At 56.5% G+C, this 22,923-nt stretch overlaps 1 protein-coding gene across 1 annotated transcript in view; it reads right to left on the minus strand.

Moving 5' to 3' along the window:
• The window catches only part of CFAP46 (cilia and flagella associated protein 46), an 88,306-nt gene extending 85,377 nt beyond the window's left edge, over nt 1-2,929 (minus strand). Inside the window, exons 1-4 of the mRNA XM_089898378.1 lie at nt 2,881-2,929; nt 2,315-2,439; nt 2,030-2,161; nt 1,307-1,371 (exon numbers count right to left, since the gene is read on the minus strand). Coding sequence (XP_089754504.1) covers nt 1,307-1,371; nt 2,030-2,161; nt 2,315-2,439; nt 2,881-2,929 — 371 coding nt within the window. The remainder of the gene's footprint in view (nt 1-1,306; nt 1,372-2,029; nt 2,162-2,314; nt 2,440-2,880) is intronic.
• Nucleotides 2,930-22,923: the final 19,994 nt, after the last annotated feature.

Below are 22,923 nucleotides of genomic sequence, written 5' to 3' on the forward strand. Positions count from 1 at the left end.
CGATCAGCTCCCCATAAAAGTACCCAATGAGGAAGGCCTCCTTCGGCTTTCAAGGGATAGACAAGAATGGGCAAGTGCAGGGGGCATCGAGGAAGGCTGCCTGGAGGAATCAGCCAGGAGAGCAGTACAGGGGAAGCGGCTTGGGTGGGGTCCCCGTGCGAGTGGATGAAGTGCACGGTGGGTGAGGAGGAATGCTGGGGCGGGAGCAGGGCGCCCCGAGAAGCTGGGCCTTTCCCTGAGGGCTGCAGGAGCCCCCAGGAGAACCCGAGTGAGGGAACCCAGGCGCCTCTCTGGAGGGGCCACCTCTGCCTTGCAGGACCCAGGTACCTGGCGGTGCTGGCTGTCTGATGGACGGTGCTGCCAATGACCGCTGCGCCCCAGAGGAGGGCGGGCCAGGCCCGGCAGGAAGACAAGGCTGCCTGCTCCTTCGTGGGGTCTACTCAGACCCCTCATCCACCAGCCCCCGAGGCTCCTGGTCCCCCCCAGGCAGTCTGCACGTCCCCTCAAGACCCCTGCAGTGCAGCATTGACCAGGCCCCTCCCCAAGGGTGCCCACAGCTTGGGCTCCAGGGCTCCAGGGCATGGTCCCCCTGAAATACCCACTGTCCTTAGAACCTCTGGCTCAAGGCCGGGCCTTGCCGTCCAGATGTCCCCGCTGAGGAAGGGTCTGCAGAGCTGGGCCCTGTATCCCCAGCACCTATGACAGGGGCTGGCCAGCGGAGGCCATCCACAGCGACACTGGGAGAAGGAATGAATGAATCTAGGGTTTATACTTAAATGTGCTTTAAACATTGTGTCCTGTTTAAATAGGCTGTATCAATACCAGTTTGTATGCAAACTTAACAATTTCAATAATATTTAAGCAGTAATTAAGTAGAAAACTGTGCTGGAGTTTCAGGGGAATCACCCCTCCAGACACGAAGCCGTGGGCCAGGCGATCTGCCAGGGGGAGCACAGGCCGGTGGGGGCAGGGCAGGGAGGGAGCCCAGATGCCAACCCCCCAGAGAGGACAAGAAAGGGAGGTGCTTGGGGACTGGTCAAAGGCGAGGTTCCCACAGAGAAAGCAGGCAAAAGGCATCTGCAGGTCATAGAGACCTTTGCACAGGGAAGAGGATGCAGCTAAAGGGTCCAGTGTGCACGTGGCCCAGCTCCAACGCTAGAGACGTGAGCCCACAGCCATAGATGCAGTAAAACACGAACAAAACAAGACAAAAACCCCGGCGTCCAAACAGACAGAATCACCTGGCAAGTTCTGGTTCTAAACCTTGTACACACTCAGTTAGAAACGGCCGTTCCGTCATGCTCACCTTGGTTCTCCTTTTGCAAAGTTGATTGCCTTCATATACTGAGTCACGCAATTTTCAAATTCCTCCTAAACAACATAAAGAATGCACAATTAGATCAAATTTGCTACTAGAACATCAATCACTGTTCACCGTCACTCCCCTGAACATTAAGCCTCTCTGAAGACGGCCCGGCCCCCAGGGTGTGAACAGGGGGAGTGGACGCCCACAGAAGCTCTCAGGAGCTCCGCCCCCTCCCTGGAAGCCTGGAAGTCCACCTCCCACCCCACCCTGCGCCCCACCTGTGCTGCAGGCATCACCAGGCACGGGGACACAAAGGGCAGAGGTCAAAAGGACACAAGCCAGACCCCTCAGGGAAAAGCACAGATGGGAAATGCGGCATCTCACTTCACTGAAGAAGAATCTGGTCACCCAACTCCCAACAAAGCCCTTTTAAGGTGAGTCTAGCCTGACGCCGTCTGGAGGTGGGGGAATTTTAACTGCGGCGGTACAAGCTGTGGAACTTTGAGGAGAATGAAAGCAACCTCTCAGGGGAAAAATACAGTAGGACAATTATATATTCATTTCAGGATGGCACACTCGCTAAGGGTGCGCTTCACCTCGCCAAGACACTCAAGGTTGTGCACACCAAGGCTTCATGATCCAAAGGACAATAAAGAAAATCCGGAGGAAGCAGCACGCAGGGCTGGCGGGGACGCTGGGACAGGGCCCGGAATCGCCTCTCACCATGTTTTCGGTGGACTTGGGCGCACACAGCTGGGCCCTGCACAGGTGCGCTCGGCCCAGAAACTGGGTGACCGGCCCCTTCACCTTGAAGTACATCCGTATGCAGTCCTCGCTCACCTCGGGCTGCCCCATCTGCGCAAGAACACAGACCCCCCCCCCAGGAGGTTCGCAGAGGGGGCGGCCCAGTGGACCACCCACCAGGGGCTGCCGCTTCCCGATTCTAGTACAAACCAAGAAATCGGGGTCCCCTGAAGGCGCCTCCCTAGGACCCCTGGGATTAATCACCTTCAGGGCCTGTTCTGCACACAAAACAAACAGGTCGGGGCTGAAGCTTTCTGTGGGGTCAAACTCTGATTTCCCCAGGTTGGCGGACTTGATCAACTGATAAGCCCTCTTCAGGGACGCAGCATCTATCAGGACAGGAGTTGAGGCAGATTTGGTCATCACGCAGCCATTGCACCACCAAGCAGCAGTGGGGACGGTCAGGAGGACCCGGGACAGGGCTGGGGTCGGGCAGGCAACCCCGTGCTGGCCCCCGCGCTGGCCCGGTCCTCTCTGGGGGAAGGAGCCCAGCAGCGAGATGCCCCGGGCTCAGCCCTCCGGGCCCCGCAGCAGCTCTGCGGCTCCTGCTTCAGGAGCAGCGTGAGGTGAATAATCCTTGAGGAACGGTTAGGAAGGACGAAAGGCTTCCTTTTAAAAAGGCGCCTTAGTTTGCCCAAGTCAGACAAATCCTCGAAGTGCTGGCTTCAAGGGGTCACTGGATCAGGCAGGGCGGGGGTCAACAGGGTGGGGACAGCCTCCCGGTGGGGGGGCGGTGACCGGCGGGTCCCGGGGTCTCCCCACCCACCCACCCTGCTGGCTCTCGGCGCGGGCCAGCTCCTGCATTATGACCGGATCCATGGCGCCGGCGTCTGAGGCGCCCGCTGCCCAACGTCCGCTGGCTTTCTCTCCGCGGCCCAGGGGTTGCCTAGCGACAGAGAAAGGCGCCGGACCTACGGGTCGGCGGCGGGGCCAGACTTGTCCGGAGGCGAACCGCTCCGGCGCCCACCCGGTGAGCGCGCCTCCAGCCCCTCGGAGAGGACGTGAGGGCGAGGCGCCCGCCTGACCGGGGTCGCGTCCTCGCAGGCGGGTCCGCAGGCTGTGCCCCTCCTCCCGCCCCTGCCCACCCCCGTAGCGGGGCTGCCCAGTGCAGCTGCCCTGGGTTCCGATCTGGGTCCCTGCCAGTCCAGGATGCCCAGGGTTCGGGCCCTGACCCTCTGCTGAAACCCCCTCGCAGTCTCCCACAAAGCGGTCCTGCATTCCTTAGCTCATTCATTCATGTATCCTGCAAATAGTTAATTGCCCCCTGCCACTGGCCGGGGCTGAGCTGGGCCTGAAAAGGCAGCCGGGTGGACGGCCGCCCCCGTGGGGAGAGGACATCACACCCACACAGAGTAACGGTGCGCCCGGGTGCCGCCAGGGCAAGCGCGGGAGCCAGGCCACTTGTAGAGGGGTGTCGTCCCGAGGGAGGTGTTGGGGAGAGTGCCCCAAGCTCAGGGCAGTTGGGCTGAGGTCTGAAAGAGGGGCCAGGTGCTAGACAGAGAAGGAAGGGGAGAGGATGTCCAAGGAGTAGGGCTTGCCAAGGCCTGGGGAGGGGCGCGGGGGGTGGGGGGCACAGCAGTGCGCATGGGGTGGGGGCAGGAGAGCGCGACTGCCAGGGCGGGTTCTCGTTCCTACTGCTTTAAGCGGTGTGCGTGGGCCTGAGCATGTTCCGTGGGCGCCAGGTGAAGACTGGGTGACGGACGTGGCGCCAGGGAGGGCCAGGGGACTACACACCCGGGGGTGGATGGGGGCACGGGCCAGCCTGGGGAGCTCTGGGAAAGGGCAGGTGGTGTGGGGCTCAGGAGGACGTCGGGCCTTCTCTCTGGGACATGTGGATCGGGTGCTCAGAGCCCACATTTGTGGGAGGTGTCTGAGCTGGGAGGAGAGGTCCGGGGCTGGAGGCTCAGGCCCGTGAGCAGGTGTGCAGAGGTGGTGGCGTGCGGGTGAGATTGCAGAGGGGGAGCATGGTGGGGCGAGGAGTGCTGGAGGCAGCCCTTGAGACCCCTGGGCCGTGGGCAGGAAGGAGGTGCAGGGGAGACTGGAGAGGTGGACAGGAGGCCTGTGCAGGGCTGAGTCCACAAGCCAAGGCAAGGGGGAGAGAGGGATCAACCAGGTCAAATGTGGCCCAGACAGTGGTGAGGTGAGCCCTGGGAAGTCAGTGTCGGGTTTAACAGCACCCAGGGGAGGAGGCTGGTGACTCAGGAATAGCTACATCTCTAATTGGAGGGGGGGAGGGGCGGGTGTTGGAGGGGGTGGAAGAGTGAGCGAGGGAGAGGAGGCAGAGGGAAAGACTTGGGTACATAATTCTTTAAGAAATCTGGCTCTTAATGGGGAGGAAACAGACTTGGGGGAGATGATGTAGGGCCTTTGGTGTCTGGGGAGGTGTCTTATTAAAGGTAAAAGACAATTAAGCACTTTTCAAGTTGATGGGCTTTTATTCGTAAACAAAGTGATCATGGGTGTAAAAAATCCTGTGGCATCTACAAAACTACTACAACTACTACTAAGTGAACTTGGCAAGGAGCAGGATACAGTGCCATCCGTGGATATCAATTGTATCTGTGTATACTGACAACCAACAGAGAAGGGCAGAAACGTACCATTTAAAATAGCATCAAAACCAACTACCTTGGGATAAATTCAACAAAAGATGTGCTAGTACTGTTCCACTGAAAACTACAACATCTTGCTGTGCGAAACTCCAGGAGACCCCCGTGAACGGAGAGGATCGCTGAGCTCGTGAACTGGAGCTTATCTGTGACATGTCCTTCTCCCCAGGCTGATCTTTCTACTCAATGAAATCTCAGTCAGAATCCCAGAAGTGCTTTTCTGGAAATTGAAAGCTGATTCTAAAATTTATATGGAAACACAAAGGCCTAGAATGGCCAAGATAGCCTTGAGGAAGAAGAACAAAGTTGGGGGACTCAAACTCCTGGATTTCAACACCTACTCTAAAGTCGTGGTGTGGGCTTCCCTGGTGGCGCAGTGGTTGAGAGTCTGCCTGCCGATGCCGGGGACACGGGTTCGTGCCCCGGTCCGGGAAGATCCCACATGCCGCGGAGCGGCTGGGCCCGTGAGCCATGGCCGCTGAGCCTGCGCGTCTGGAGCCTGTGCTCTGCAACGGGAGAGGCCACAACAGTGAGAGGCCCACATACGGCAAAAAATAAAAAATAAATAAAGCCGTGGTGTTTCAGACAGTGTGGTGTTGGTGAAAGACAAATGAATAGACCGATAGAACAGAATAAATAGTTCTGAACCAGACCCACATGGATTCGGTCCATTGCTTTTGCCACATGTGCCACTTCAAGGGGGAAAAGGAAAGTCTTCGCAACAAGTGTTGCCAGAACAAGTGGGCAGTGAACTGCCTGGAACCTGCATCACGCCATGGACAGAGCTAATCTGAGATGGACCATAGGTAGACTTTAAAAGGAAAATTTAAGTGCGTACAGCTTCTTGAGTAAAACAAAATACTTCACCACCCTGGAGCAGACAACAGTTTCTTAGGTAGGAAATAAAAAATGGCATCAAAGGAAAAGAAAGAAAGATGTCCTCATCCAAAGTGAAGCCTCTGCTCTTCGAAAGGCACTGTTAAGAAGATGAAAAGGCAAACTACAGGGTGGTTGAAAATAATCACAGTGAACATCTAACAAAGGACATGTATCCAGGTTATAGAAAGAAAGCCAATAGATCAATAATAAAAAGACAACACAAATTTTGAAAGACAGGCATAAACTTGAATAGACTCTCAAAAATACAAGATATTTGAATATCCAATAAGCACATGAAAAGGTGCTCAACATCGTCGGTAATCAGGGAAATACAAATTACAAATTTTCAAAAAGAGATGATGTCACCATAGACCCACTAGAACGGCTACAATGGAGACAGCCGACAAAGGTGGAGGTTGGGATTCTTCTGCACTGCTTGTGGGGATATGAAATGTGCTATCACTGGAAAACAATGTTTTTAATAAAGTTGAACATCCCCCTACTCTCTGACCCAGAAATCCTTCTCCCAGGCATTGACCCAGAGGAATGACCACATGTATGCACAGGGACGTGTACGAGAAATTTACACAGCAGCTTTAATCTGAACGGCCCCAAGGTGGAGACAACCCCAAACGCCCAACGGTAGACAGTTGTGGCACAGCCACGGTGGACCACAACTCGGCAACAAGAGTGAACCAGCCACGCAACCCCAAGGTGGATGAATTGGGGCAAAAGCACCAGGCGTGAAAACCATCTGCACAATCCCGTTTCCACGAAATTCTAGGACAGGCAAAGGACACTAAGGTGACAGAAATCGGGTGGGGGCCTGACTGGGGAGGGGTGGCATACAAGGTCCACGTCTTGACTGGACAGTTGGGCACGTGGTCGTATGCATTTTTCAAAATGCAGCGAAGCGACATTTAAAGCAGGAGCATCTTCTTTCACTGTGATGACAGCCAAGCTGGAATGAACCATGAGCTGGGCCCACTCAGAGCCGGGGTCCGCGGGCCAGGCGGGTGGACCAGAACCAGGGGTCAGCCGGCGGGCGCTTTGCCTGGGAAGCTGAGAGAGGCCAGGTGGTCTGGGGAGGACTGGGCATGGAGGAGGGTGAGCGACTGGGTGACAAGAGGCTCCTGTGGGCCCTGCATTGTGGGGCCGTGAACCCCCAGTGGCACCCGCATCCCCAAGAGGCTCCCGCAGGGCACAGCTGCTCAAGTCCAGGGTGAGAGAAGGTCCCCTGGGGCCCCTGTGGGTGGGAGGCTGAAGGAGCAGGGGAGGTGGGTGCGGGCATCGGGCGGAGGTGACGGGGAGGGAAAGCTGGCGGGCAGGGTGGGGTGGGTCTTGGTGCCCTGGGCGGAGCTGGGCTCTGGTGACGTGGCTGCAAGAGCCCAGAAGGCCAGCCTGCAAAGAGGAAAGTGTCGTGGATGATTTGACAGTCGGCAGCAGAGGGGCAGTAGAGCAGATCTCCCTCACCTGGCCTCCCAGGCTTCAGGGAGATCTTGTCGTACTCTGTCTTCTCCCCTTCTTGCTCGGGAATAGATCCCAGCTTTTAGCAGGCACAAGACGTCCCCAGTTCCTGCCTTCCTTATGAACAGTATGGCCAAGTAACCCAGCTCTGGTCACTGCAATGCAGCCTTAGGGGAGTGTGCTCAAAGGGAGAACAGCCCCTTCTTTGGTCCTTTTGTCTGCTGGTGGGACAGTGGCTATGAAGACTGGAGCTTGAGCATCCATTGTGTGCCATGAAGAGGAAACCTCTGTGCTGGGGTGAAGGAGCCCGGGTCCCCTTCTGTGGGCAGCTGCTCAGTCCTGGGTAGCCTCATATGAGAAAGAAGTACTCTCTCTTGTTGAATTCACGGCTGCTTTGTGTTTCCTGAGACACCCCCAACCGACATCCTCACCAGGGCTTTAGCTGTGCCCGTTGGTGAAGGTTAGGACGCAAATGCAGATCACAGGGCAGTAGGAGGGAGGGGAGGCGTCTGGCACATTTTCTGACAAGTGTCTAAGTTTTCTTAGATAAAGTTTAGAGCCCAGCGCATGATGAAATATGGATACACATGTACACACATGACAAAAGAAGTTCTCCCTGGATATCACTTTGAAACCTAAACACCCTTCTTCCTCGGCGTCCGGAGCCGTGCACCACCTTGGAGGGAGAAGGCTCCAGTCCCTGTCAAATTAGCCAGCAATTAGTCCTCACAGATGGTTCTCAAACATGTCTTTGTTTATTCATAAAGACATCCGGCACCATACGCATAGCAGTTATAAAGTATTTATTCCCACCGAGGTGTCTCACAGACATTGTGTAGTAAGAGACTTTCAGAGTCCTAGAGCATTAAATATTAAAACTCCTGTTTCCAGTTTTACAACAGCCTTAAATATTAAGAGTGGAAAACAAAAGTTATTTTTTGCCGGATGGTATTTCATTTAGCAAAGACAATTCAGGTCAGGCCCACTCTTTGCCTTATCTCCCCAAGAATCAAGTTGGAACTTGTGGGGCGCCACGCGTTTCCCCCTGAAATCCTCCTCCGCTCCCTCCAAAAGCTGAGCGTGCAGAGGAGCTTGGATAGAAGGCCGGGCGTCTGCCCAGGTGGGGCCCACTGACCGCCCAGCAGAGCCCTCCGCGTGGCTGCTTCCCACCTGTGCCCCGCAGCCCCGTGGGCTTCCCTCTGGGCTGTGAGGAAAAGTCCTGCTCCTGCGAGCATTGCGCTTACAATATGCGCCTCAGTACGTAAGGTTGTCCTGCGGTTTCTTCTCAAACAAATAATTGGGAAGCTTGTCCTTTTTTCCTTTTTTTCCTGTGCTCTTGAACTGGTTTTCATAACATTGTAATTATGTGTTTCTTAAAGGTTCACTAGAGCTTGTGAAACTGGACATTTTCTCTTCTTGTTTTGAGCAGGTGTGTGTGTGTGTGCATGTGTGTGATGTGCGTATATGTGCTTTTGTATATGTGTGTGGGGGTCTTTGTGTGGATATGTACGTGTGCATATAAGCTCGTGTGTGTGTCTGGTGTATGTGTACATGTGTATGGATGTGTGTGTGTGTGTGTGCTGCACGCGTGTGTACTGTTGGAACTCTTTCGCAACGCTCTCATCTGTGGTAACTGGCCCCTCCTGACTCAATTTGGTAATTTATATTTTCCTAGAAAAGCATTCATTTCATCCAAATTGTAATATGCATGGGGTTGAACAAAGTAGTCATTTATGGTTGTTTTCCATTTTCTCTGTATCTGGGGCTGATTTTTCTTCTTATTTCCTTATTTTCTGTATCTCTCTTTTTTTCTTGATTAGGCTAGCTAACTTAGTTTTAACTGTTATTGTTTTCCTTTTTTTTAAGAACCAGCTTTTGGATTCATTTATTGATCCTATCGTTTTTTATTTTTTAAATCATTAATTTCTTCCTTAGTTCTTATCTCATCCTTCTGTCTGCTTAACTTAGCTGTATTTTTAGTTCTTATTGAATTGGATGCTTGATTTATTATTTTCACCTTTTCTTAGTAATTAATATAAGTAAAAAAGAGTGACTTTTCATCTGAGCGCTCTATTAGCTGTATCCATGATTTCTGATATATAATGCAGAAGACTGATTCTCAAACTGTTGAAATGTGTTTTTTATACAAATAGCTGGGGGTGTGGCAGAGAACCCGCTAGCCCATTGATGAGGAAACTGGCGGATGGCCATGAGGTCCGAGGTTGCAGGACATAGAGTCCCGCCAGTGGACCAGGGACAGTGAATCAGTTTCCTGCCTCAGATCCACACCTGGTGCACGTCGCACGGGACGATGAGTGTATAGCCTTGGGGTCACTTCTGTACCCACACACCATCCCCTCTCCACAGGGTGACCTCTGGCTTCCCAGGTTGGCCGGCCAGCCCTGGGGTCACGACAGGAGCCCCCAGAGCTCTGCCTGCTGCACGGGGCAGGCGAGGGCGTGGCCTGATGCTGAAAATCAGAGCCCTTAGCTGCCTTACTTCCAAATTCTGGATGCATTTTCTTGAGCAGCAGGGATTACCCTAGGATTGCTTTCTAGATAGTCTGTAATGAGAGTTCTTTCTTCTCTGGCTCAGGAGTTTCTTATGCAAGTTGAAAGTTTTTTGTTTCCTGCCACTTCAACTTCTCGTGGTGTCGCATTGTGAGGAGAGACCACTGTCCCGGCTGCACCTGTTTTGCTCTGCACCTTTGGGCCCAGATACGCAACCGGTTCTCAGGACGGTCCCGCAGGCACTGGAAACATCATGACACGTCAGTTAGAACCTGGCACCGATTCTACTGTCCAGGTCTCTGCATCCTCACCTTTGAAAACACGGCATCACTGGTGTGCTTCTGCCTGGGTCTCCGTGCTCACCTGCAGGCTTCCCTGCTTTCAGGGCCTCTGGTCCTGTGTCACGTGTCACATTGGTGTTGGCAGCCATTCCACCTGCCCTGTGGGTTATCACCTCTGTCATATTGTTCATTTCTTTTGCCTGGAGTCCAACCTTGTCTGATGTGAAGGTCACAGCCCTCCTTTGCTTTTCTCTCCCTCACAGTTTTGTGTATCTTTGTGATGTAATTTTTTGACCCGCAGTGAAAGGCACAGGTCCTAAGTGCCATGTTTGGAGGGGTTTTGACAAAGGCATACACCCCGTGACCACACTCCCACCAGGACATGTGTCATCCCGTCACCCACGGAGGGCCCAGTGTCCCTCCCCCAGAGACAACACTGCTCCTATTTCCACCTCCACGGTTTGCCTGTTTAGAACTTCCTGTAAATGAAATCTTACCGAGTGTTCCCTTCTGTGTCCGGCTCTTTTCTCACTCAGCATAACCTTCCTGAGGCTCGTCCACGTTTTTGCGTGTGTCGGCGGCAGCTCCTTTACACGGCCATGTGGTGCTCTACTACACGAGCACACGTGATTGTGTACCTGTTCCCGTGTTGTGGGACTTTGCGGGTGTTGGTCTGGGTGTTATGAACAAGGTTACCATGAGCTCCACGTGCAAGTGTTCCTTGGACGTTCGTTTTCATCTCTTTTGGGCAAAGGCTGAGCAGTGGGAGGCTGAGGTCCAGGGCGGGTGTACGCTTGCTTCACAAAAACTGCAAACTGGTTTTCAAAGGGCTGCACCACTTTACCACCGACAAGGCTGGAGAACCCGGTTGACCCAGATATTCGGCAACACTGTGTAATCTGCCTGTTATTTTAGCCATTCTCGCGGCCGTGAGATGCCATTTCATCGTGGTTTGAATTTGCATTTCCTTAATGACTCATGATGTCGAGCACTTTCACGTGCTTTCGGACCTTCCTGTGTCTGACTTTGTGAAGTGTCTGTCCAAGTCTGTCCTGGTCACTTTGGCCTCCTCGGGAACCGTCCAATGCACCCAGGGTTTCAGGTCGTTAGTACAGAATTGTGCTAACAGTCTGCGGAGCCTTATGCAGTTAGTCTCTTCTTCCCAGAACGAATTTTGTACCTTGACTTTTCCTTTGATTTTTTTTTTTTTTTTTTTTGCGGTACGCGGGCCTCTCAATGTTGTGGCCTCTCCCGCCGCGGAGCACAGGCTCCGGACGTGCAGGCTCAGCGGCCATGGCTTACGGGCCCAGCCGCTCCGCGGCATGTGGGATCTTCTCGGACCGGGGCACGAACCCGCGTCCCCTGCATCGGCAGGCGGACTCTCTGCGCCACCAGGGAAGCCCTGATTTATTTTCTTGATTCAATTATCAGTTGGTTTAGCGAGTTTGTTGTTATCATTTGGCTTTTTTTAGAAAGAGCTCCGACAAGATAGGAACCAGCAGGCTATGTAGGCCACACAGACCCCAAGCCACCAGGATATCTGTCAGATGGAAGGGGCTGGCGCCAGGCCTGGGGGACAAGCCCAGGCTCGGGGGGGGGAGCAACCAGGCACTCCACACGTTTCTCTGGCCGACTGTGCTCGCACCACTGACTCTATGTGGCCACTCGTGCCCCCGAGGGTGGCCGCTCCCACCCGGGTGGCCGGTGAGGAGGGACTGGCTGCCTGGCCTCCCCGCATCGCAGGTCAGTGGAGCAGAGGCAGCCTCGGCCTGGTAGCCATGGGGCACAGGCGCCTCCTTCCTCTGCCCCCCAGGTGTGGACGTCGCTGGAGACCCCCGGGTAGGCACAGCAGAGGCTGGTTGCCCAGGGCACGCTGGAGTGGGGTCCAGGTCACTGGGGTTTGGCAGGCCAGGCAGTAGGAGGCTTCCTAGTGGGAAGGGGGCTCAGGCTGCCCCCCGGGCATGGGGAAGAAGGACCACGCCCCCCCAGGACCACGTGGACCACCTGTGGCCAGTGGGTGAGTGTGTCCCCGGCCTGACCTGCCCTATGGCCCCAGGAGGACACGGGGCCTGACCGATTCCTTCACCCACATGTCCGTTTGTCCACTGATGACTGGGGGTGAGTGTGGAGGTCATCTGACCCTGGATTTGCTTGCCGTCGCCTGCCCTGCTGGTGCTGCCAGGCCCTGAGGGTCGTCAGGGGACCCCGGGGAGGGTGGCTGGGGCTTTAAGGCACCATCTCAGCCTCCTGAACAAGTCACTCCGTTGCCGCTCCAGACCCCATCTCGGCGCATCTGCCCACAGACCTCAGGGCCTGCAGACCCCTCCTGGGGGCCCTCGAGGTTGGATCACAGGCGCTGGAGGTGCACTCAGGGCTGGACTTGGGCAGAAGGAAGTGTCTGTGTAACAGCGTGTGATTAAAGCGGGAGCCACGCAAACAGCGGGTCCAGGAGGGGCGCTTGGATGCATCGAGCTGTCAGAAGCCCATCCCAGCAAAGCCCAGACTTGGGCCTCGTTCTGCCCCTGCTGCCCTCGGTCCACACTTTATAAATGACCACCCGCCTAGGAAGCATCGCCTGGCTGACCACTGGGCCACATGACAGCTCGGGATCCGCCACCCGGGGCAGAAGGGTGGCTCTGCTGGGGTCACCTCGGCCTTCAGCTCTTTCTTATTTGGAGGCAGCTCTGAGCCCGGCTCCGAGGCCGCAGGCGCCCAGGTCAGACGGCCACACTCTGATTTCCCCGGGGACCCTGCCCCTGCAGTGCCGCCTGGCGTGGACTCGACACTTGGGCGGGTGGGGAGGAGATGGTGACCTTGTCTGCGAGGACTTAGACAAGGTAGGGTCACCCCTCCCTTCCCAGCACCACCTCCTGACCCGGCATCTGGGCTACGCCTCTGGAGATGTAGCTTCTGCTGGGGTGTGGTCATGTGAGCCCACGTGGGCCCCTTCCCTTCTGCGGGGCCCCTAGCCCTGTTCCGAGCCATGTCCAGACAAGCACCCCTGCTGAGTCCCACCTGCCATTCTGGCCAGGCCCAGGTACTTGGGGCTAGTGGTTGACCATTGGCCCTGCTCTTGGGGTCAGGCCTTGGTCCCACTGCAGCCGAGCTGAGGGCCCTCGGAGCCTGTGCTGAAGCCTGCGTTTCCCGGAGACAGTCGAGGCTGGGCTGACACCAGCGTGGTGTGCACTTCCTAGGGTGGGGGGGGAACCCTCCTCTGTCCCTGTTGGTCCCTCCCCTGCTTCTGCACCTCCCTGGCCCCCCGCCCTCCTGGGGACCCCGCTCCACCCGCAGCTGGAGCCTGGCTGTTGCAGCCTGAGGTCTGTGGGTCGGTGGGAGGCCCGTGTGGAGAGGGCAGGGGCTGCGGCCCTGAACTGTGCCAGCTGGCGGCCTCTGCCCCCAGCACAGAGGGGAGGAAGGCACTGGCCTTGCGTCCGAGTGTCCAGGCTCAGCTCCTGGCTCCGAGTGGAGCTGCTTTGATGTAGTCCCTCTAGGCCGCGGTGTCACCGATGGGCCGTGACTGGGAGCGGGTGACCGTGCAGGTGGACAGCCGAGCAGGGCCTCGGGGCGCAGGGCAGCCATGCAGGCGCTGGGCTTTGGCTGGGTCCCCTCTGCCCGCTTCACAAGCAGCACCTGTAGCTCTAGGTGCTGGAGCCCAGCGTGAACTGGCTGACGGTGAGAAGTGGGGGCAGGATTCCCGGTGTCCACGGCAGGGACGCTTCCTGCCCCTCAGGCCGTGACCCTGCTGGGGGAGAACCCTGCGTCCAGGACGGTGTGGGAGCCTGGCCTTTTCCTGTGATGAAGACGCCTCGGTAAAGGCTACTGTGTCGATCATAACAAACCCAGCCTGCCTGCTTCTGAAAAGGATTCCAACCTGGAAAGCTACACATATGGAATTTACCAAACTTATTACTGAGCTTTACTGGACCTTTTTTCTTAGATTTTTGAAGATGGATTTTACCCTTAGTAGCAGAAGCCATGGAGCAAGAGTAGAGCCAGCCCCTGTCCTTCTGTGAAAAGTGCAGCCCCTTTAGTTCAAAGCAGCCCAGAGCACTCCCTTCAGTGACCCAGAATCTCAGGCTGCATTTCCTTTGTCCAGAGGCAGCTTGTGAAGGATTCCTGGCACCTGGCGGCCACAGGGCGGGGCTCCCTCAGAGAGGGTCCCCAGGCGAGGCCCTGACGGTGGTGGGAGGGCACGGGAGAAGGTGTCTTTCTTCGTCACCTGGGAGCCTCTCTGTTGCTGGAGGCAGGAGCGAGGGGGCCAGCATCCTCACCGAAGGAAGGGATTTCTTCCCAGCTCAGAATCGGCCTCTGATGTGCCAGGCTGAGTCTAGCGCTCCTCTGTTTTCTATGCAGGGAAGCATGTCCTGTTTACCAGGAGAACGGCTTCCCGAGGGCATTTAGGGGGCCCCTGGCCTGCTGTGGCCACCACTTGTGGGCTTGAGCTGCTTCTCAGCTCTCCTCCGGGGTCACGTTAGAGCCCATCTTCTGATCAGTAACAGCTCAGCTTCTGAAGTGCAGGGCGGAGCCCCGACGTCTGGCTTGCTGACACCCTGGAGACACCTCTTATTTCTGTGTTAGTAACACAGCCAACACTCACACTGATGCCAAGAAGCCTTCTGAAGGTTGCCCATGACCACGGGAAGAAACAAAATCGAGATCCGTCGCAGGGAGCTTAGACCCAAGAGGTGAGCCGCGCGGCTCTGATCGCGGGGAGGACCCACCGCTACATGGCCAGTGTAGCCACAGTCAGCTTTCCTCACCTGGAAGGGCAGCATCCCTGGGGGTGGCCGGTTGGCCCAAGGCACGGAGGCCACAGCTGGCCGAGCTCTGAGCACAGCCGTGGACTCAGCCCAGGGTGCTGCCTGGGCAGCAGCTGGCTAATTCACTCCCTATCAGGGGCCCCGTGTCCGTGAGCTGTATGAGGTGTCTGGTCCTGGTGGGGGCAGCCCCAGCTAAGCCGTCGATGGCAAAGGGCGGTTCCTCTGCCTGCCCTGAGCAGGGTGCTGGCTCTGCTCCTGGGGCATCCTGGGCTGGATGAGAATGACCCTCTGGCTTGGCCTCGTGGGCATCCCTAGCGCCCTGCAGACACTGCTGGGACCCTCGAGGAGGCTCGCCCACTTGGCGGCGGGGAGGGAGCTGCACCTGGAGTCCTCCCACAAATCCCCCTTGTGCTGCTCGGAGACCAGCAGCTCGGCCCCTCCTGTTAATGAGGCATTTGCTGTGCCCCTAACGGCTCCATCTTCCCAGCTTCTAAGTGCTGGGTGGGAAACCCATGTGCACAGAGACGGGCGGGCCGAGCAGAGAACAACACAGCGGAGTGAAGGGAGACCATGGATGGATGGGGCGGCTCATGTGAGCTGGTCTCTGGTGAGTGACATCATCATGTGGCCCAGAAGCTTCGGGCTGGACACTGAGACTTAAAGGGCTGGGTCCTGGGCTGGGGGTGGACCCTCGTCATAGCTGCCACCCTGGCTGCCCCTCAGCGCCCCAGGAGCCTCACGAAGGATTCCTCACCCTGTGGATGAGCTGCACCAGAGACAGAACTGGCGGGCCGGCAGTGGGTCCAGGGCGGCTGGAGCGCCATCCAGTCTCCGGAGCATGAGGCTGCCCGATGGAGGCTGGCACTGCCAGAGGCCCAGCCTCCGCTCAGGGAGCCTCTCCTTTCTGACGGTGAACAGCGGAAGTGCCTCCTGGAAAGAGACTGGTGTTTCTGGTGCTGAAACCTCAGCGGAAATGAAAGGAAGAAATATAATTTTTACTGTCAAAACTTGTCTTCCTTTTGCAAGTTTGAGGAGAAGCACAGATGCGTGAAACTGCACTTTCGTGGCCACAAGCAGCCCCACCAGGTTTCAATCCACCCGGAGCCCCCCGCCCCCTTCAGAGCGGCTGGTGCTCACAGGACGTGCCATTGTCCCTTGTCCCTGGGCGTCTGTTTGGGACGTGGTGGCTCCTTGGACAGTGGGCAGGAGGACACTGTGGCCTGGGGCCACTGTGGAGGGTGAGAGCCGGCGTAGGCGCTGTTGAATTCCGCGGTATAAGCTTGGGCTGTGCATCGTGATCAATAAACTCTTCAGAAACTTCAGGGGAAGGGCTGACTTTGGGGTCTTGGAGTTTGGGCAGCAGACGTGCTGTTTCCCTGCAGGATGTGGGCTCTCGGACAGGCCTGAAGCCCCTGAAGTGCCCAGAGACTCGTCCCCTCATGGGCGAGGACAGAGGGGCCTCAGACAGGGGCGGGCGGCATGCTCAGGAGCCTCTGAGCTTCGAGCCTCGGCCGACCAGGGTGGCTCTGCTGTGAGACTGTGCATCCTGGGCTCCTGGTGAGATTTAGTTCAGGAAAATCAGGCTTTTCTGCTAAAAAGAAAAAAGAGAGAGAGAATGTGGAGACCAGTGGCTCAAAGTGCACTTTGCTGCTTGGGCTGGAGGAAGATCAGGGTGGAACCAGACTCCCGGCGGTGCCCTTGTGCTGATCTCCCTTTAAACACAAAGGCGGGCGTGTTGGAGTAGCTCTGGAGAGGCTAATGATGACGACATGATGACAAAGCCTGAGCTAGAAGAATGCCTTTCCGTTCTCCCGCACCAAATAAACCATCGCGTTCCATCGAATTCTTAACCTCAGCATTTTCCAGGTCACAGAAGTATCCTTCGGCTTGTACGATCTAGGAAGCTACCACCTTCTGATGATGGTGGTGGTGCTGACGGCAGGGATGATGGTGAGTGTGGTGGTCGTGAAAGTGGTGATGATGGTGATGGGAGAGTGGAGATGGTGATGGTGATGGTGATGGTGATGGAGATGGTGGTGGTGATGGTGATGGAGATGGTGGTGGAGATGGTGGTGGTGATGGTGATGGTGGTGGTGGTGGAGATGGTGGTGGTGATGGTGACGGTGATGGAGATGGTGATGGTGATGGAGATGGTGATGGTGATGGTGATGGAGATGGTGGTGGAGATGGTGATGGAGATGGTGGTGGAGATGGTGGTGGTGATGGAGATGGTGGTGGTGATGGTGATGGAGATGGTGATGGAGATGGTGGTGGTGATGGTGATGGTGATGGTGGTGGAGATGGTGGTGGTGATGGTGATGGAGATGGTGATGGTGATGGAGATGGTGATGGTGATGGAGATGGTCGTGGTGATGGTGATGGAGATGGTGATGGTGATGGTGATGGAGATGGTGATGGTGATGGAGATGGTGATGGTGATGGAGATGGTCGTGGTGATGGTGATGGAGATGGTGGTGGTGATGGTGATGGAGATGGTGATGGTGATGGAGATGGTGATGGTGATGGAGATGGTCGTGGTGATGGTGATGGAGATGGTGATGGTGATGGAGATGGTGGTGGTGATGGTGGTGGTGATGGTGATGGAGATGGTGATGGAGATGGTGGTGGTGATGGTGATGGTGATGGTGATGGAGATGGTGGTGGAGATGGTGGTGGTGATGGTGATGGTGATGGAGGTGGTGATGGTGATGGTGATGGAGATGGTGATGGTGATGGTGATGGAGATGGTGATGGTGATGGAGATGGTGGTGGTGATGGTGGTGGTGATGGTGATGGAGATGGTGATGGAGATGGTGATGGTGATGGTGATGGAGATGGTGGTGGTGATGGTGATGGTGATGGTGATGGTGGTGGTGATGGTGGTGATGATGGTGATGGTGATGGTGATGATGGTGATGGAGATGATGGTGGTGATGGTGATGATTTTTATGGTGGTGATGGTGATTATGGTGATGGTGGTAATGGCAGTGTGCTAGTGGAGACAATGGCCTCTGACACTTACAGACAACTCCTCTGTGCCCTGTTGTGTTACCAGGCTTGGTGGCATTCCACTCTTTCATCTGGTTGGCAACATTCAGGGTGTCTCTTTAAAGGCTGACTGGAGGTGGGTCTGCAGTTTTGCTCCAGAGACATTTTAACCCACAGTTAGGTAGCTTCTGGGCTCCTGTGTGGCCCTGGTGTGTTACAGAGACTGAGCCTTGTGACAATGACACGTGGCCTTGGCAAGTGTCAGCCTCAATGGTGCTGTTTCTGTGGACCTCGGCACTCCAGGTTCAGAGCTCTCCCCTTGCCACGGTCAAGGTGGGGGGCTGGCCGGCTGGGAAGAGGAGTGGACAGCAGGACTGAGGCCTGTCACCCTGGCCAAAGGCCTTGAGTCTCTGTGTTCCCCACCTCCATGTTTCCACATTGGGCTAATTCTTGGGGAGTAGAGTGTGAGAGCTCATTCCTGGGTGATGCTTCCCTGGTGGTTGGACCCATGTCCACACCTAGCTAGAGGGACCAGAGGGGCAGCATGGAGCCCACGCACATGGGCACATGAGGACCAGCCACTGCCTTGAGACAGGGCAGCCCTGCTGTGGGAGGCACAGCCAAGAGGGGAGGTGACGGCAGTGTCCTTGGGGTGGGGAGGTGACGGCAGTGTCCATGGAGTGGGGAGGTGATGGTGGTGTCCCTGGGGTGGGGAGGTGACGGCGGTGTCCCTGGGGTGGGGAGGGTGATCGCTGGCATCCTGGGCTTTGGATGCAGCCTCGGGTGGAGTTGAGGAGTGTGAGCCCTCAGAAAGTGGCCACCAGAGGGAGATGATGCTCTGATGGCAGCTGTGGGCCCTCCTGCCGGTTCTCCACCAGGCTCCTGACTGCACTGCTGGGATCCCAGGGCTGAGCATCACTGAGGGCGCTCCTTGGACTGATAACCTCCTGGATCCCATGGGCTTGGAGCAAGGCCCCGAGGGCTCCCAGGCTGTCCAGGGGATCCTTTGCTGCTTCTGTGGTGAGGACAGGGGCAGGATTGGTCAGAGAAGCTAGTCTGTGGACAAGCCTGTGAGAGTATGATGGTGGCGGCTCCTGGGCTCCTTCCTTGTCGGCTGGGCAGTGATGGGGGATGACATTGCAGAGCAGAGACTCTCCCCCACAGACGGGACACCACAGGTCACCCCAGAACAGTCCTGGGTGGAGACAGTGGAGGGCACGCGGTCGGGGGATTGGAGGTGGGTGCGGCTGGCCCTTGCAGGCTCTGCTCTGCAGCCCCAGAGGCACCTCTGGATCCCGGCATCGCCCGCGCCCACGGGTCCCTCACCCTCTGCTCTGTGGCCAGGCCTGCCCCTGCCGTGGGTGGTCCAGCTCCCCGATGCCACAGGGACCTTGGACCTGTCGTTGACTTGAGATTGTTTTTTTTGGGGGGGTGCGAGGGCCTCTCACTGTTGCGGCCTCTCCCGCTGCAGAGCACAGGCTCTGGACGCGCAGGCTCAGCGGCCATGGCTCACGGGCCCAGTCGCTCTGCGGCATGTGGGATCTTCCCGGACCGGGGCACTAACCCGTGTCCCCTGCATCGGCAGGCGGACTCTCAACCCCTGTGCCACCAGGGAAACCCACGTCTAGCATTCTTTACTGTCAGAATTCAGGTGCTATATCTGTTTTTAGTCCTTAACATAACCTCTGCAATAAAATATCTGGGCTCCCAAAGTAGGGGCAGAAGGATTTTTGGATACTCGACAGCTGAAAAGATTTGAAAGTATCCAGTTTTCCTGTTTCAGCTTCAGTGTGACACATTAATTACAAGGTCACCTTTGGCCGAAGAGAAGACTGGCGTTTCCTTTGTGCAAATGAGACATGAGAAAACTCTCTGTGATGTTTGTTGTGATGCAGAAGGACCCAGGCAGAGCCTTTTACGGGAAGAACCGGCCTCGGGCTCCACCGGCCTCTCGCAGCCTCTGCCTCGCCCCGACAGACGGCCGTGAAGCGAGTTTGCCCCCGGAGCCCTGGCAGGGAGGAACCCGGCTGGGACGTCCACGCGCTCACGCACGCCTGCTTTCCTGGCCCGTTTGGAGGCCTGCTTCGGGGGGCCTTGGGCGAGACCTCCCTCCTCCGACTCAATCTCCGCTCCCAGCTCTCCCCCCTCCCCTTGCCGGCAGGTTCCAGGGCAGTTTGGGGCATTCGGGGTATGTCCACAGTTGTGCAGCCATCACACTATCCACCTCCAGGACCCTCTGATCCCCGAGCGCCGGCGCCCGCCAGCGGCCAGTCCGCGTGCCCCTCCGCCAGCCCCTGACAACACGGATCTGCTTTCTGTCTCTTTGGAGTTACCTTTTCTGGACACTTCGTATACGCGGAATCATATAACACGTGGCCTTGGGTCTGGCCTCTTCTACGGAGCACAGTGTTTTCAGCGTTCATCCCCGTTGCAGCGAGTGTCAGGGCTTAACTCCTTCTCGCGGCCGAGTCACGTTCCGGGAGTGGCTGGACCACGTTTCATCTATTCACTCTCACCTGTTGATGGACATTCGGGCTCTTCCCGCCTTTGCGCTACGGTGAATTGTGCTGCAGTGAACATCTGTGCACAGTTTTTGTTTGAATTCTCGTATTCAGTTCTTTGGGTGTATACTCAGGAGTAGAATTGCTGGGTCTTATGGAGTTCTAGGTTTAACTTTCTGAGGAAATCTCATCTCTCCCGTACAGGAGAGTGACTGCACGCACTCGGGTGTCTATACAAAGCACACAGTTTATAAATATTCTGCTGACATAGGTTCAGTCATGTGTTACCTTATATTTAAAATAAGCATTAGCGGAGCTCAGCGTCAAGCAGCCCCTGTTATCTGTTTATCAACTGTCATTCTGATGTGAAAATTCACACGATTTGAAACTCTCTTAGCTGCGCTGAATTATGAGGCAGAGCAGGGAAGCTGATTCTTTTTCATTTAAATACATCTTGGGCTTGAGCGGTTTTGTATTTATAAAATAAATGACTTGTGTGGTTTTTTAAATTAAAAATCTTAACAAACGTTATCACTTAGATGAACACAATTAGGTGAGATCCTCAAAATAATAAAAAGGCCTCTTTCAGAGCACTTTGGGTATAAAAATAAACCAGCGCCTCTTGGGGGAAGTTTGTCATCTTTGCAGCAGAAATTCCCCAGGGGCTGCTGGAATGGAAGCCGTGTGCAACCGAGGCAGCAGGTCCGTCCACGGTTGCTTCTAGCTGGACTTGGCTCTCGGGGGAGGATCTTAATTAATAGCAGTTTTGAAGAATGGGATTATACACTGTGTTTCTTCCTTAGCTGGTCGGGCTTTTTCTGTATTTATCTCAGAACAAAGGATTGTTCGGGGGAGTAAAGGATTCACACCCCACGAAAACACGTTCCCTGATTGTGGCCGTGGACATTTGCCCCGTGGGCAGTATTTCCATTTGTCTGGTGTCTTGGGTCCCTACGCAAATCGTCTCTCCTTTAGATGCCACCCCAGGTCCCTGTGTGTCCCACCTGTCAACCAGGGGCACCTCATTCGTCTGAGGGAAGCTGTGGAGCTCAAGGGTTTCAAAGGACTGTTTTGGCTCTGGGTGGGCGGAGGGAGGGTCCCCAGGAGTTGCCACGATGGAGACCCCCGTCCTGGGAAGCACACGGGGCCCACATGGAGCCCAAGGACACGTGGCCGAGGCAGAAGAGTGACAGTCCCAGCAGCAGGTCACCTTTGACCCAGGAGACCAGAAAGGAGCGTGTGGGTCCGTCCAGCCTGTGCCGGGCCCAGGGTTGGCCCCCACCTGGTATCTGCCGGTTTGTCCCGAGACGGCTGCAGGCCTTCAGCTCCCACGTGGGTCTCTGCAGGGCGAGCTGGCGGCCTTTGGGGACTGGGCCCCAAACGTGAGCTTGTGTCAGGGGAGGGGGTCTTCGGGCCAGGGTAGAAAGCCAGGGCTCTGGTCACCCGTTAGAGGAACCTGCATCCAGACTGCGTGGCCCGTCACCAGGTATCTGGGGCGAGGACGGGTGAGGGTGGGGTGGGGCTGACTCCTCCTTACTTGGGCCCCCACTCAGTGGTGACAGCGCTGGAGGAGGTGGTGGCTGCGTGTTTGACCTGAGACAGGGCTCTCTGAGCCTGCGAGCCTGGCTGTGCTGGTGGATGCGTTAGGGTTAGGGTTAGGGTTAGGGTTAGGTTAGGCATTCACTTTCTGTAGAAAGAGCTATTTTTCTGAATGTGTGTACAGAAAAGTTGTCAAAATTCCTCCTCTGGAGACGCTGGGCTCCAGCCTGCGCCCGAGAAGCTCGGCACCGCTCGCCCGACTGAGGCCATCTCTGCTGGGAAGCGTCTAGCTCCGTGACTCACGCGGCCTCCTCTCCCGTTGCGCCAGCCTCGTCTGTCCTGTCTCTGTGGGAAATCAGCCCAGGGTAAAGTCCTTGCTGCCAAAAGACCAGAGCAAATGCAGACGATGATGACAGCTCACTATTCAGAACACGTTGTCCAGAGGCATCGGCCTGGCCTCCTGGCTGAGCTTTGCTCGGCCCGAAGACGTTATCTGTGCTTCAACGTTGATAAAGCCAGAACAAGCGACCACCATGCTACTAGCTGTCGTCATGGGGACTAGAAATCCAGGATCGTGTTGTTTGTTGTTACCAAAATGTTGGATGGATGCCATCCTGGCCCACTGCACTCACCGGGTTCTCTTCACCCCCAGCCCTGCCTGGTGCCCACCTGGGCTGGACGGCAGGTGAGGGGTCAGTGGGCAGTGGAGGGGAGAAGCCCACCCGAGCTGGCTTCTGTCCGCGGGAGGAGTGACTGCAGCTGACCCGAGCCCGGGCGGTGCCGGAGCCGCTGCCTCCGCCTCCGAGCCCAGGGGCCTGGTCCTGCCCTTCCGTCTGTGCGGGAGCGCCCAGCAGCCCTGCCCTCCCACGCGGAGCAGCCACTTCTCTGGGACCCGCTCTGCAGGCCAGGTTTCCTGCCTCTGGCAAGCCAGCGCCAGGCCGCGTCTCTGATTCCCTCCACGCCCACCGTCTGCTTTTCCCAGGAAGCCCCTCACCCCCGGTGAGGACGCTGCCTCCCGGGAGTCAGCTGCCGGCCTCTGCGCACCAACGCTTTGATGCTGCTGTGTGGCCCCGCCTGTGACCAAAACTTGCGGAGCTCGCTCTGACGTGCAACTTCTGCCACTCTGTGTTTTCATTCTGGTTTAAACACGATTCCCCGCCCCCTCCGTTTTTCTTTGAAAACCCTGGCCCTCGTCCTTCCTGTTCTGCTCGCTGCTGGCTGAGCTGGTGCCGACTGGACCCCGCCAGCCAGGAGGCGCCCTCCCATGCCCAGGGCCCGC

This window comes from Delphinapterus leucas, chromosome 16 (genome assembly GCF_059928025.1).
Source record: "Delphinapterus leucas isolate spDelLeu-1000000601 "Yukka" chromosome 16, BTC_Dleu_Yukka2, whole genome shotgun sequence".
NCBI classification, from domain to species: Eukaryota; Metazoa; Chordata; class Mammalia; order Artiodactyla; family Monodontidae; genus Delphinapterus; species Delphinapterus leucas.